General features: G+C 43.8%; 1 protein-coding gene across 1 annotated transcript in view; it reads left to right on the plus strand.

Annotated features, from left to right (window-relative positions):
* The first annotated feature begins 2,316 nt into the window (after window positions 1-2,316).
* Window positions 2,317-15,538, plus strand: part of Rlf (RLF zinc finger) — a 65,014-nt gene continuing 51,792 nt past the window's right edge. The window contains exon 1 of the mRNA XM_048434528.3: window positions 2,317-2,571. Within this exon, the coding sequence (XP_048290485.1) occupies window positions 2,332-2,571 (240 nt within the window). The 5' untranslated portion in view covers window positions 2,317-2,331. The remainder of the gene's footprint in view (window positions 2,572-15,538) is intronic.

Consider the following 15,538-nt stretch of genomic DNA (forward strand, 5'->3'; position numbering starts at 1 on the left):
CACTGTCAATGAGTGTTTGTTGAACAAATGAATGAAGTGCCATTCAACATTGCCCTAACTCGGTATCTATCTAGTATGTAGTTTCTCCTATCCTATTCTGAAACAACTTGAACAAGGCTTTGTTTCTTTCTCAGGAGCCCAATTTGGCCTTGATGACTGTTCTACTTTTACTGCTATGATCAAAACAATGACCAAAAGCAACTTGGAGAAGAAAGGGTTTATCTGGCTTACACGTCCCAGTCCCAGTTAGTTGATCATTGAGGATCATCATGGCAATAACTCAAACAGGGGTGGAGGGCAGAACTATGGAGGAAGGTTTCTGATTTGCTTCAGTGCTTATATTTAGCTACCATCTGCCCAAAGGTGGTATCACCAGCAATGGGCTGGGCCATCCCACATCAATCAACATACAAAATGTCACACAGACTTGCCTACAGGGCAGTGCGATGAAGGCATTTCCTGTTCCCTCCTCCCAGATGGCTCTAGTTTTGTATTAAGTTCACAAGCAACTAATTGGCACAGTGACTTATATTTCATGGGTGGGGGAGCATTTAGGCCCTGACTCTCAAATCTCCCATTACTGAATTACACCTCTACCTTCATCTGGACCCAGTTTATAGACTCCCTCCAGTTCAAATAAAATGTACCCCTTCATTTGTATACTAGACCAAGCCGCTTGTTGTGTTCTGGATACTATCTTCTCTGGCCTCCGCAAGGACTTTTCTTCTGCCAGTCCTTTTGTTTGTAACATTTCCATGCTTACACAAATACGCCATCTAGTTTTCACCGCTTCATTCCACACACCGGGTTCCAGCCATGTTAACTTTGCCATTCTCCCATTTTCCTCTCTCTTCTTCCTTGCATTTCTTTCTTATCCCTCCCCTCATGACCTGGAACACATGCTCCTCCTGGCTCAGTCTCTCAAGCGCTGTGATTGCAGGGGCTTTGTCATTCTTAAACATCAACAACAAAAAAACCTCATGACTTTCGTATTTACTATTTTCTTGCCTGGGGAACTCTGACTTTTTTGTTTGTTTTCCTTTAAATTTCTTTTTTTAAAAAAATCAAATTAGGGGCTGATGAGATGGCTTAGAAGTGAAAGCACCTGCCGCTGAGGCTGATGACCCGAGGTGGATCTTCACAACCCACATGGTGAACGTGCACCACCACGCCTGGCTTGGTTTTTTGTTTGTTTGTTTGTTTTTGTTTTTTTATGAGGACCCTGTTGTGCAGCAAAGAAGCTCCGGCAAGCTAGGGGCTTCAGAACTGCCACAGATATGTGGATATTACAGCTTCTTTTGCTTCTCCTCCTCCTCTTCTTTTTTGGTGGGACAAAGCCTTTTTTCTGCTGTGAAGTCTAGGGTAACCTGAGTTCAGCATCTTCTAGCCCCACTCTCATGGGTGCTAACATTGGGGTGTGCTGTGTTTTGCATATTTTTCCCCCCCGGGACAGGGTTTCTCTGTGTAGCCCTGGCTGTCCTAGAACTAGCTTTGGAGACCAGGCTGGCCTCGAACTCACAGAGATCCGTCAGCTTTACCTCCCGAGGGCTGGGATTAAAAGAGTATGCCACTACTGCCCGGCTCGCCCGGCCATTTTTTAAGTCTTTAATCCACAAACTTTGGATATTGATAGAAGTTTATTCTTTTACATATTTTCAGGGTGGTGGTGGCGCACAGCCTTTAATCCCAGAACTCAGGAGGCAGAGAAAGGTGGACCTTTGAGTTTGAGACCAGCCTGGTCTATAAAATGAGGTCCAGGAAAGCCAGGGAGAAACCCTGTCTTGATCTCCTCAGCCACTGCCCTCCCCCCAAAGTTCGTTCGTTCTCTCTCTCTCTCTCTCTCCTTAGAATCATCTCAACGCTAATTTTAGCTGATCCTTTCTCCAGCAATTAGTAATACCATTCCCATTATAAAACAAGTTCCTTTGTGCTTGTTTTCAGTTCGGGCCTAACAATCTTTGTTTATTTTCCTCCAAACGGGAGTGCTTTTATCCAGGCTTCATTCATTCTGTGATACCGTTGCCTCGCTCTTCGGCTCGCAGCTCGGCTGACACATTCTCTCTCCTATCTCGATTGTCTCTAGGCCCTTGGCGCTCCTCGACTCTGAAAGGCCTGTAGAACCCAGGGCCGCTAGAACCTCGCCGTTGCTAGGCTGTAGCTAGGGCGGCTGCGGTGGAGACTTCTGAGAGGAGCAACATTCGGCGTCCTAGTGACGGAATAAAGTTGGCGCCAGCGTCGCCACCGAGTGCGTCACCATTCACGGGCGGCCGGGGGCGGTGCCAGGCGGAGTCACGTGGTTTGGTTGCCTACGCGCTGCTGGGCCGTGGGAAGATGGCGGACGGAAAGGGAGACGCCACCGCCGCCGCCGCCGGGGCCGGGGCCGGGGCTGAGGCTCCGGCAGTCGCGGGAGCCGGAGCCGATACTGAGTCCATGGCTCGGGGTCATCGGCCTGCCTCTCCCGCGCCGGGAGCCCCGGGCCTGCGACCGTGTCTCTGGCAGCTGGAGACCGAGCTTAGGGAGCAGGAGGTGTCCGAGGTCTCATCTTTGAACTACTGCCGGAGCTTCTGCCAGGTGAGGGGCCGACTAGCTGGCCGAGGGTGGAGGGGCGGGGAGGCCTGGGGAAGAGGCCCCGAGTCCGCCTGAGAAGCCGGGGGCTGGAGGAGAAAATGCCACCCCCGTGTCTCGCCGCGCCCCCGGGCCGGGCAGGCCCAGCTCTGCCACAACCCTGACTTCAGTCACTGCCGGGGCGGGTTGCGCTGGGCGGTACTGAGAGCCCAGAAGAGCTCCCTGGAAGGGCTGTGCCCTGTCGCTCTTGCCTGGGTCCTGGCCGGGTGGTTGGAGCGCCACTGCCCCCCTGAGGGATCGATTGCCAGTTCCTGCAGGGAGACGCTTCTTCTTTTTTCTGAGTAGTGTGCTGATCTCCAAACTGGAAAGCCCTGGTTTTTCTGAATAATCAGGAGAGGTGGACAAGAGCTAGAGACTTGTCTTTGGAGTCAGCATCTTTTGACTTCCCAGAGATACGGCGGTTGGTTTTGGATGGCTTCGAGAAATTCCGGATTAGGATTACTGAACCGTTTGGTTGGTTGTGGTTTTGGGGTTTTTTTTTGTTTTTCATTTGGGTCGGGCATGAAGAGCTATGTTTATGCCATCCTGTGACCTGTTCTGTATCCGTTTGTGGATTGTACTGAGAATGGGGCTCCTGAGTCCTGTAGTGGGAATCAGACTGGGAGTAGAAGAAGTCGGGTGAGAAAGGTATGGAGTGGCCTATTCATCTGGTGTCGGGTGATTGATCGTTTCTGTGCGGGTCCCGATCTATGGGGCTGCATGCTGACGGGTGTGTTTTTAAGTTTGCTCTCCATGATCATATTGCAGTGTTTCGCCATGTTTTCAAGCGCCTCACAAGTGTAAATGACTGCCCTTATTGTTTCTGCTTCTGGTACTTGCACTATCGGGTTTCAGTCATCCCTCTGCTCCTCATTTGGCATACCTTAGAGAATACAAAATAATCGAAGTATGTTGGTACGTGGGCTCTTAATGAGCAGTTGAGCGCTGAAAAATTGTGGTGTTACAAAGTTGTAGTTGGGACAGGGAACAATTTACTCTGCTAGTCCTGGACAGATTTAAAGTTATCTCTGTTAGGTGCTATTCTGTTGGTGTCTACCCTGACCCAGAACCTCGTCTGTTTGGATTTTGGTCTCTGCGCATCTTTTCTGTACATTAGATCATTCCGGTTCCTGTGTGCGTGATGTTCAGCATTTCCATTGTTGTGTGTTTTACAAGTAATGATCATTCTTTTGGGGACTGTCATTTATTCCGCAGACTTTTGCCAACCCTTAGAATGGTGTCAGATGTTTAACCTAGCGTTGAGGAACCGTGAATAAGACTTCCCTTGATGAGATGTCAGTATTTGCAAAGCAGGGTGGGGAATACCTGTAACTCCAGCACCGTGGCAGGAAGATCTTTGCAAGTTTAAGGACACCGTAGGCTTCCAGGCTAGGCTCCTCAGATACACATTTCAAAAAGAAATGGCAGTATTTCCAGTGCAGTTTTGGTAGCGGTGAGGAAAAGAGTCACACAGAGTGTGTGAGGGAACATCCTAGTGAGAATGACAGGGAAAAGGTGAATGTAATGGGAGAAGCTCCTTTGAATAGGATAGACCCTTTGACTTCTGGGATATAAATGAATTCTAGGAAGGCTGGGGCTCGGGCTGAGAAGGCACACAATGCTATGGGACAGGAGGGCATTAATTGCAGGGAGAGTGGGGGTAAGAAAACAACTGAGGATTTCGAGGAGAGCTTTTGCTCTTGAGTTACCTACCAGCAAGGCTCACAAGTGAATGTAGCCAGTTAGGTTGGATCTTCTCAGAATACACTGTAGGTAAGTGTTCTGGGAAACTGTGACCATGAATTAGGTTGGCTGAAGAGCTTTCTAGGTTTTACTTTTTTTTTCCCCCCCTTTCTTCCCTCTGTGTACCCCTGGCTGTCCTGGAGCTTGCTCAGTAGACCAGGCTGGCCTTGAACTTCATCTGCCTCTACCTCCAGATCACTGAGATTAAAGGCAGGCACCACCGCTGCCTGGTTTTGGTTCTGCATTTGAAAGGCAGAAAAAGAAACACTTCATTGTACTACTACTGAGTGCTGAAGATGAGAAGCTGGGTGCACATAATATATAGATTGGTGGTCATTAGTGCATTTTCATAAAGGGCTGAACTGTACTCTTCCAGTGTTTACTACTACAAATTGTTTTATTGGGTATCTAGCGATGTCATCCTAGCCTGGGTGTGGTGGTACATATCTTTAGTCCCAGAGGCAGAAGGGGCAAGTGGGCCTCTGGGTTTAAGGATGCTTGGTCTACATGGATCATTCAGGCGTACACACTGAAACCCTGTCTCAAAAAGAAAGAAATGCTCAGTCAGGCAATAGTTGCACACTTTTAATCCCAACACTAGGCAAGTATCTGAGTTTGAGGCCAGCCTAGCCTTCAGAGCGAGTTCCAGGATAGCCAGGGCTACACAAAGAAAACTTGTCTTAAAAAAAAAAATGTTCTAAAGACTTAAATTGTACCAACAGTTGTAACATGCTGTTAACAAATAAGAAATAAGCCAGGCAGTGATAGCACATGCCTTTAATCCCAGCACGCAGGAGGCAGAGGCAGGTGGATCTCTGTGAGTTCAAGGCCAGCCTGGTCTATAAGAGCTAGTTCCCAGGATAGGCTCCAAAGCTACAGAGAAACCCTGTCTTGAAAAAGCAAAAACAAAAACAAAAACAAAAAAAAAACAAATAAGAAATATGTCTATCTCAAGCCAGACAAGTAATTAATGCATGCCTTTAATCCTAGTGCTTGAGAGGCTGAGCCAGGTGAAAGAGCAGCAGCCAGTGTTCTTTATTTGTTTGTTTGTTTGCTTGCTTGTTTGCTTTTTTTTTTCTTTTTCCCAATATAAGGTTTCTCTGTGTATCTCTGGCTGCCCTGGAACTCACTCTGTAGACTACGCTGACCTCGAACTCACTAATATCCGCCTGCCTCTGCCCCTCTTAGTGCTGGGATTAAAGGTATGTGCCACCACTACCTAACTAGTTTTCTTAACCACTGAGTCATCTCTCCTGTCCAAGAACTCTGGTTTTAGGGTTAATCATCCGAGACTCTGCCTTGGTAATAAGGTGAAGAACAAGCAAGGAAGATACTCCAGCTTCCAGTCTTTGTTTGGAGAAAGACCATTCCCAGAAGTTGTCCTTTGACTTCCATGGTACCACACATCTGCACATAAATGTTCTTTAAAGACGGGCGGTGGTGGCGCACGCCTTTAATCCCAGCACTCGGGAGGCAGAGGCAGGTAGATCTCTGTGAGCTTGAGGCCAGCCTGGTCTACAAGAGCTAGTTCCAGGACAGATGCCAAAGCTATAGAGAAACCCTGTCTCAAAAAACTTAAAAAAAAATTTTTTTTAAAAAAAGATTAATGCTACACTTTTTGTTACTGTTGAAAAATTGATGTCTTTAGATTTTTTTTCCCCTATATTTAGGAAACCAAAATTCTCACAGTTTAAGTCAGCAAGGTGATTCAGTGGATGGAAGCTGCCGAGCCTGATAACCTGAGATTGACCCAGTGACCCACATGGTAGAATAAGGTCCTAATCCCTTAGGTTTTCCTCTGACCTCCACATGTACAGACTAGCATGCCCTTCAATGAATGGATGAAGGAATGAATAAAAATTTTAAAAACATTTTGAAAGTTTTAGAACTGGTGGCTCTATTTGTAACACAAGCTTTGAAGGCTTTTTAATTAAACTTCATTTAGCATACATGAAATTAGGAGGCAGATGAGTGATTCTACTCTAAGAATACCAAAGTAATTTTATGAGTAAACATGTTTCATACTTTTAGATTCCAAGTTTATAGTAACATTGCACATATTTTTTTGTTTGCTCACTTGCTTTTTGAGACAGGGTCTGACTTTGTAGCCTTGGCTTCTAGACCAAACTGTCCTGCCACTCAGAGAGAGATGCCTGCCTCTACCTCACAAGTGCTGGAAATAAAGGCTATACACTCCCAGCTCAACTTCATTGATTTCTAATGGTTAAATAAGTACTGCATGTGTCTTTCTGGATTTGTTACCGAGTAGAAGGGTTCTGAGTCAAATAGGCCACACAATAATTATCTCTCTATGGTCAGGGTATGCATTCCAAGACTGTTGATGTCAGAAATTGCAGGCACTATAAAGCTCTTTCCATACTGTTGTCATTGTCCTTGCCCTCAGGCCCCCCCCCCCAAATATTTACCCATGGAGCAGGTGGGATGATTCAGAGAGGAAAATTGGAATCGGTTACTGCAAAGCCTAATAACCTGCGTTCAGTCCCAAGAACCCACAGTAAGAAAGAACAACTAACTCTGCAAAGTAGTTCTCTGACCTTCAACACATTCACCAACACAAATAACTAAGTAGGCTTACTTTATAAATCAGGCATAGTAACCCCGTATCCTAGAACAGTTACAACAGTAGACTGTAGTGAAGGTTGTCTGAATGGTGTCTCTTTCTCAAGGTGTCATGTATCCTTCCTATGATGACATGAGATGAAGTTCCTAAGAGAGGAAATGAAAGATGGACTTCTTAGGACTTACCCATTAGCTTTAAGCTATATAAGGATCACTTGAGCACAACCTCCGTAATAACTGAGCTGGCTACACAGTAACTAACATTGTAGCATGGGTATTTGAACAGAGGGATGTTTATGTCCCTAGTGGGGTAGAGATGGGTGGCTCAAGATTTCATTGCGCTACTTAAATCAGTGTGCCATGCCATTTAAAAGTTAATACATTATCATTTGGGGACTTTTCCATTTTACATTTTTGACTAGCCAAAAAAGTATGGGGGCTGCCATTCTATCTTCATTTAAATTAGCTCTGTGGACTTTGTTGTTGCTGTTTGTTTTTTCCTGAAACAGGATTTGTAGCCCTGACTGTCATGGAACTCACCTTGTAGACCTGACTGGCCTCCAGCTCAGAGAGTCACCTGCCTCTGCCTCCCAAGTCCTGGGGTTAAAGGCGTGTGCCACCACTGCCCAGCCTGGGTGGTTGTTTGAAATAGAATCTGCTGGTTTGGGTGGCTCAGGCCTTAGTTCCAGCCCCTGGGAGTTAAAGGAAAGGGAATAGAATTTGAAGTCAGCCTGGGCTATATTAGACCGTCACAAAAAAACAAACAAACAAAAAAACCAATAACAACAAAAACCAGACCAAACTGAAAATGGCCTGAGATGTAAATCAGTTGGTAGAATGCTTGCCTACTCTGGAAGAAGCCCAGGGCATGGTGATGCACACCTGCACTAATTAATACTCAGGAAGTGGAAGTGAAGCAGGAGGTGTTAAGAATTTTAAGGTTGGTCTTAGGATGTGGTCTTTGGTAGAATGCTCTTAGCATGCCTGAAGCCCAGGGTTTAGTACCCAGAACCCACTAAACTGGGTGTGGCGTATCCAGGGTCAGAGATTTAAGGTAAACCTCAGCTATAATGCCAGTTTGAGGCCAGCCTAGGCTCCAGAAGAACCTGTCTCAAAAACAAAACAAAGCAAGCCTACATCTAACGTGGTGTTGGGATTATAGGACTGTATTGTGAATCAGCCTGCCTGACTGGCTTTTTAAGGCTGGGTCACTATATATATCAGTACATACCAGGTATAGGACTCTGTGTGTACCAGTCTGTCCTTCAATTTGTAATCCTTCTGCCCCTTTACAAATGCTAGGATTGCAGGTGTGGGCTAACTAGTACAGGAAGTTATTTTTTACTTAGTAGCCTCAATGCTTGACAAGTGTTTACCACTGAGCCCTTCCTGTGTGTTTGTTTGACATTTAGTTTCAACTGTTTTTTCTTGACATCATTGTTTTAGTTGGATTTCTCCTTTATTTGGAGCATTATTTTCACAAATTTCTTGATTTCTGATTGGCCTTATCTCTGGTTTGCGTTTCTTTTAAAAATTCCTGTAAAGAATGTCTTATTCTGTTACTCCCCACACACCACAAACATACACCCTTTAGGACCGGATCTAACTTAGCTAGCCAGGAGCACTACATAGACCAGGCTAGCCACACTTGCCTTTGCCTCCTGAATGTGCTGCACTGCTGTCCCACAGTCCTATGACTTCACCCTCTTGAGTGCTGGGGTTACTGGCATGAGCCACTGCACCCAGCTTTCTTTGTGTTCTTTGTATTTAATAAGTAGTACAATGCTGACATATAAATGATATATTTAAAGGATTTGTCCTACTGTGTGTGCGCGCACTCATATGTTCATGTTCTAATGCTTGCAAGTGCCCAAGGCGGCCAGGAGCGGGTATCAGTCCGGTCCTCTGAAGCTGGAGAAGCTAGTTACAGCCAACAGGCATAGCTGCTGGGAACAGTTCCTGGTTCTCTGAAAGAGCAGCAAGCTGTTTTAACTGCTGAGCTGTCTTCTGTACCCACCGCCCACTTCAAATAATTAGTGGAATGAGCTAGAGTGTAGGAACTTCGTGGCACTTGCAGGAGACAAGAATTTTAAAAGGAACACCTGTCTGGGGTAAAGAACGAGGTAGGAGACTGAGCACTTCCTGGAGAACATTGTCAGCTCTAGCCTGTATTTATATAATGTACACATTTCCCTGTGTACATTGAGGGGTTAGGGAGGATGGACAGATAATATGAAAAACATTTTAGTATTGTGGAAGAATTGAATTAGCAAATGAACAGGACAACAGTGCAGAGATGGTGAGATGGAAGAGAGCTTGGTGACCATGAAGAATCCTGGGCTCATTATTTTCAGTATATTGAAAGAAGTTTAAATCAGTCTGAAGGTGGAACTAGAAGAAAATTTGCCTAGCATGCCACATGGTCTGGATTCTATCGTCAGCATCACAGATACATTTTAAAGCTTTCAATATTGTGTGTGTATTCATTATTTATCTAAGTGTAAGTATACGCTGTCATTGTGCTGGTGGGGGGCATCAGGACAGCTCTCAGGGAGTCAGCTCTCCTTCCCCAGTGAACTCTGGGAACTGAACTCAGGTTGTCAGACTTGAGAGGCTGGTGCTTTTGCTTGCTGAAGCATCTCCTTGGCCTGCAAAAAAGTAATTTCAAACACATTAACTTTTCTTCTGCCTCTGCCTTCTCTTGGGAGATGTCTAGATAGAAATTATATGGCAAGCTATTCTCTAAGCAGAAGCTAGCCTTGTACCTTGTATAACCCTAACACTGAATAGTGACCTTCGAAGCAGTGGAAACTTTGGTTGTTGTGTCTACCATGGGGACACTGTTTCTTTTGCTGTTCTCTGAAACATCTGTTGTTCTGTTTCATTCTGTCCACCCACTATTTGAATAAATAGAAGCACCAATAATTGTAAGACCATGAAGACTACCAAAACATAGGTGTTTTGTCTCATTCAGATCAAATGTCTATCACCTCTTCCAGAGCCCTTCCTTAACTGTCTTTGGTTCTGAGGAGCAGGTCTCCAGGTTAAACTCAGCTTAACCGCTCAGCTGTCCCGTGGGAGAAGTAAAGGTGTGAGCCACCACCTCCCGCCCTGGCTGTCTTATCTAAAATAGCACTTTCTGCTTCTCTTCAGGTCACTGCCTATCTGATCCTCCTGACCTCTACCTGGACGGTGTCAGGAAAGTGTTGACTTCAGAGTTGTTCCTAGCACTTTATGGGAATGTAGTAAATATAATTGCTGGTTTTAAAATTTTTCTTAAAATTTGCTTATGCTTTATTGTATGTGTGTGCACTGGGTGAATGTGGGCATGTGGAGATCAGAAGACAATTTTGTGGAGTGGTTTTCTTCTGTGTGGGTTTATCTGATTGAGTTCACATTGTCAGCCTTGGTGGTAGGTGCCCTCACCCACAGAGCAATTTCACAAGCTATCATCTTGTTGTTTGTCTTTGAGACAAGGGTCTCATTGTGAACTGCATTGGCTTGGAGCTCAAGTAGCTACTAGTGCTGACCCTGGAACTTCTGCTCCTCCTGCTTCTGCCCCCTGAGTGCTGGGCCTACAGGTATGGGTCATCTCATGTGTATTGTTTCACAGATGTTTCAGAAAGCATGCTTGGTTATTTATACCTGCAACATAAATTCCTCGATTAAAAAGAATGTTGATGGGGACAGGAGAGATGGCTCAGTGAGTGATTAAGAGCACTACTGCTGCTCTTCCAGAAGATCTGAGTTCAAGTCCCAGCACCTACATGGCTGCTCACGCTGTCTGTAGCTCCGGGAGATCAACACGCTTATCATCATGGGCACTGTACACACATTGTGCACAGATATATTTACAGGCTAAGCACCTATATACATAAAACAGTAAATTTTTAAAGTTTTGGTAGATTTTAGTCTACCAGTAAATTAAACAGATATGTCTATCAGTTTGTGAATCCCTATTCTCTGTTTATCCTTACTAATTTGATATTATTAAACTTAATACTTTTAGTGTTAAAAGCATGTTCTCATCTTGCAAATTTGCATTGAAGTAACTGGGGTTTTTCCATGTAGTTATTTAAATTTTCTTTGAAAATATTTTTATTTGTTCTTTGAGAATTTCATGCAGTATATTTTGATCATATTCATCACCCCAAGTTCCTCCAAAATCTATCCCCACCTTCCCACCCGCCCAGCTTCTTGTCTTTTTTTTTTTTTTTGGTCCCCCCCCCCCCCCATCCAGTCCAGTGTGATGTCCAGTTACTCTTGGGTGTGGGAACATTCCCCGGAGCATGATCAATCTACCAAGGGGTCAATCTTGTGCTGACTCTTTTCCAGTAGCTATTGGTTGCTGATAGGCCTTCATTTAGTGCCTACTAGCCTTCTCCATGCTAGAATTTTGTCTGATTTGAGCTTGTCTGGGTCTTGTGTATATTTTCTCAGCATTCTTTACACTAGGCATTCTTACGTGGAGCTGTCCTGTTTTATCTGGAAAATATTGTTTCATTGCTGTCATCCACCACCTAGGGAATCTATCCCAGGTCACACTGTCTCTAAAACAAAGCAAACATAACAGCAAAGGCAAAGAAGAATATATCCTAAAGTGTTAAACAGAGAGTCTGCTGAAGCGATTGGGAGGTGATATGATACATTGTGGTGATGTATTGGGGCTGTGAGAGATTTGTCTTTTGTCTTTTTAGAAGTGCTTGGTCTCTTAGTTACTGTTCTTCCGTTGCTGTGAAGAGACACCTTATAGAACAACTATATAGAACAAAGACAACTTATAGAACAAAGCATTTTATTGGGGGCTTACTTGCAGTTTTGAAAGGTGAGTTCATTGATCACCATGGTAGGAAGAGTGGCCAAGAGCTTACTTATGAACCACAGGCAGCAGGCAGAGACTGAGGGAGACAAGGTCTACTAGTGTGAACTTTGAAACCTCAAGGCCACACCTCCTAATCCTTCTCAAATAGTTCCCCCTGTGGGGGCCATTCTTGTTCAAACTACTTTAGTTTCTGACTCCTGCCTCATGGGATTAAAGGTATGTGTCATCTTATCCTGGTCTGGAGAGATTTGTTTTTTTCTGTGTGAGTGCTGTTAGCCTCTGGGAGCTCTAAACCGTGGATGAATAATTAGAAAGATCTGTGCTTTCCTTTAGTTAACTTTCTTACATTTTAATGCTTGTTAGGTTTGTAAATAGGGACATAGAGTACCACTGAAGGATGCATGCATGACTTGGGAATTCAGTTAGCTCCAGATGTTTGTCTGTTGTATCATTATCAAAGTAATTGAGTGAATCTTTTGTGTGTGAGTGTAATATTAGGGATTGAACGTGGACCTTCTTACATGGTACACAGTTTACCACTAATCCGGAACTATGTATACCTAGCCTTTAAACTTTGTATTATGAAACTGGATCTCACTACATTGCCCAGACTGCACTTGAACTTACTCAGTTACCTGTTCTATCCTTAAAACTGCATTCTTACAAACTACCTAGAATTAACAGGCCTGTGTCACTGGGCTCAGATATAAATCTTATTTATATCTTAATAATAATTTGTATAATTACAGTGCCAAACCAAAAATGTACAAAAGGGATGGTGACCTCTCTCACTCCAGGCTAACCTGGAACTCATTTTGTAGCTCAGACTGGCCTCAAACTGAGTTCTCTTACCTGAGTCTAGATTACTGGCATAGCCATCAGCATTCCTGGTTTGTGTGGTGCTGGGATCAATCCAGAGCCCCTTACAGGGTAGACAAGCCCTCTGCCAATCCACAGCCCCCAGGGTAAGACGTTACTTAGCCGTAACTATTAAGATTATATTTGTGCCTCTGGTGGGTTCTCTTTTACCCCTCTAGAGTAACCGCCTATCCCAATAGAAGCCTCACTACTAATTTAGCTAAGATTGCTTGTTTACATGAGTTGTTATGCTTACTCTTTTAATTTGGCTTTTTTCTTTGTAGCAAAGTCTTGATTTCTACTTTAAAAGGACTTGTAAATGCAAATGTTAATTTAGAGTGCATTTTCCCATAACAATTTAGCAGTAAGTGTGGAGAAAATATCATGCATGCTTGGATCAGCCTGGTGTTTTCTTTGTCATGAACTAGAGAGCATGTATATGTATGTATCTTTGATGTTAGGAGTTTGCACTTAAGTCTTCCATTCTCGTTTAAAGATAGATATATTTACTTATTTGCAGTGTTCTGTCTGCATGTATCCCTACAGGCCAGAAGAGGGTGTCGGATCTCATTACAGATGATTGTGACCCACCATGTGGTTGCTTGGAATTGAACTCAGGACCTCTGGAAGAGCAGCCAATGCTCTTCACCTCTCTTTGAGCCATCTCTCCAGCCTGAAAGATCTTTCATTCTAATACCTATTGACCTTCAGCCTTCTTACAGATGTGTATTATCTAGAGTTGGAGGATATAGACAGCTGCTATGCAGTAGGTGGCTGGGCACATTAAATGGGACCAGATACTATTGCTCTTATCTTTGCTTGAGTAAAAGATAAGTGTGTTAATTTCTTTCAAAGAAAAAAATTTAAGATAGGATTCTGCTGTGTAGCTCAGGCTGCCCTAGGATTTGGTACTCTCTTCTGCCTCCACATTTAGGAGTTATGATACGTATATGCTACTGTGCTTGGTTCAAAAAAAGTTTTTGTTTTGAGACAGGGTCTTTATGTAGCCCAAGTTGGTCTCAAACTTTGAACTTCTGGTATTTCTGTCTTTACTTCCCCAGTGCTGGGATATAGGCTTATACAACCACATCTGGCTTATGGGGTGCTAGGGAGCCAATCTACTACTTCTTACAGGTTACAAGCCTTAACTATGTCTCTAGCTTCCCAGAAATGTGTAGGTGTGTATGCGTGTGGTATGTGTATGTGTGTAACTGAGCTGCAATCTCAGCCCCAAAGGATAGGGCGAGGGAGGGGCGAGAGATTGATTGATGTCTGTATACATTTTTGAATATGTGTGGAGATCAGAGGTCAGCATGTCGTTTTCACTTTCTCTCCTGTTTTCTTACTGAGACAGAGTCCAACTGAACCCAGAACTCCTCTTTGGCTCCTCTTGTCCACAGGAATTCTGTCTCCACCTCTCAAGCACTAGGATTACAGACTGGCTGCTATATCTACTTGGGTTTTATATGGATGCTAGGTATCTGAACTCCTGGTCCTCACAGTTGAGGGGCAAACATTTTATCCACTGACCATCATTGTGTCCCCCAAAGACATTTGCAAAGCAGCTGTTCTATTTTCTCGTCAGTATATAGCCAACGGAAAGGGAAAGGTCCTGGTGTATTGTTGCAGGATGATCACACTGTGAACCCCAACATTGCCATTTACTGAAAAAACCTGTTTCTGGTTGTGGTGTGGCTCAGCCGTAGCACGCACGTTTAACCCAAGAGCTTTCTTCTTAAATAAAGTCAACCATAGATCAAGAAATTGGAGCAAGCAACCAGTTGACAGGAAGGAGCAAGAAAAAAAGGAGAGAGCAAGAGGGAATCAGGAAGATGGAGAGGGAGATGCACAGGAAGTAGAAGGGAGGGACATTCAGTTAGAGGAGGTTGGTTGGAGATGGCATAGGAGAAGGAAGGCTTCTGGGACATGGGCTGAAGAAGGAGGTCAGCTGGATGCTTGCTTTCTCTGCCTCCTGAACCAGCAGGCTTTCACTCCAGCATCTGGCTCCATAGTATTTATTGGTAAAATCGAACGATTGAGATTTTGCTGGGAGGGGGAGGGGAAACGAACCTAACAAGAGTGTCACAGAACATTTTTTTTAGCTACTTTTAGATTTTAGAGACCTATCTCTAAATCTAAAAGATTTTATGTATTACCAATTACAGTGAACTTCTGTTGTATATAAGTGATAAATACTTGTTAATGCTTGTTGTGAATATAATAGATTTTACCTTTTGTAACCAATAGATTGGTCTCTTTTAAAAAGGTTTTATTTTCATTCCATATGTACACAAGAGTATAGACCCAGAGAAGCCAGTTTAATTTCAGGTGATCGTGAGCCACGCAAAGTGATAATATAACTCGGGTCCTCTACAAGAGTAGTATGCACTTTTACCCACGGAACCACCTCTCCAGCCCCATTTTATTTTATTTCCTTTTGGTCTTTTGAGACAGGGTTTTTCTGTGTAGCCCTGGCTAACCTTGAACTTACAGAGATCTTCCTGCTTGTCTCTGGAATTAAAGGCATGTGCCACCATACCAGGCTGCCATAGATTATTCTACTTTTTTTTTTCTTTAAAACTTGACTATCTACATTATGTGTTTCTTTCTCTTTTTCCTTCTTTTGGTTTTTTGAGACAGGGTCTTAGTTCAAGTTGACTCCTGATCCTCCCTCCTAAATTGCTGGATTCAGGCATGTATTATGATGCCCAGTTATGTGTTTTACTAGTTTGAAGTATGAATTTATAACCTGCAAATTCATGTCCCTGGGAAAAATAAAGCCATGTTTCTATAATTGTAGAATTTTGTGTTTGAAGTAAGAAAGAACTTTGGAAGTCATTTAGCACATCTACTTGTCAGCTAAAAACGTATTTAAGTTTTTAATTATATTTTTATTGAGAGAGAGTGTATCTGTCCAAGTCACAATGCCCG

This window comes from Myodes glareolus, chromosome 3, assembly GCF_982192425.1.
Source record: "Myodes glareolus chromosome 3, mMyoGla1.1, whole genome shotgun sequence".
Lineage (NCBI taxonomy): Eukaryota > Metazoa > Chordata > Mammalia > Rodentia > Cricetidae > Myodes > Myodes glareolus.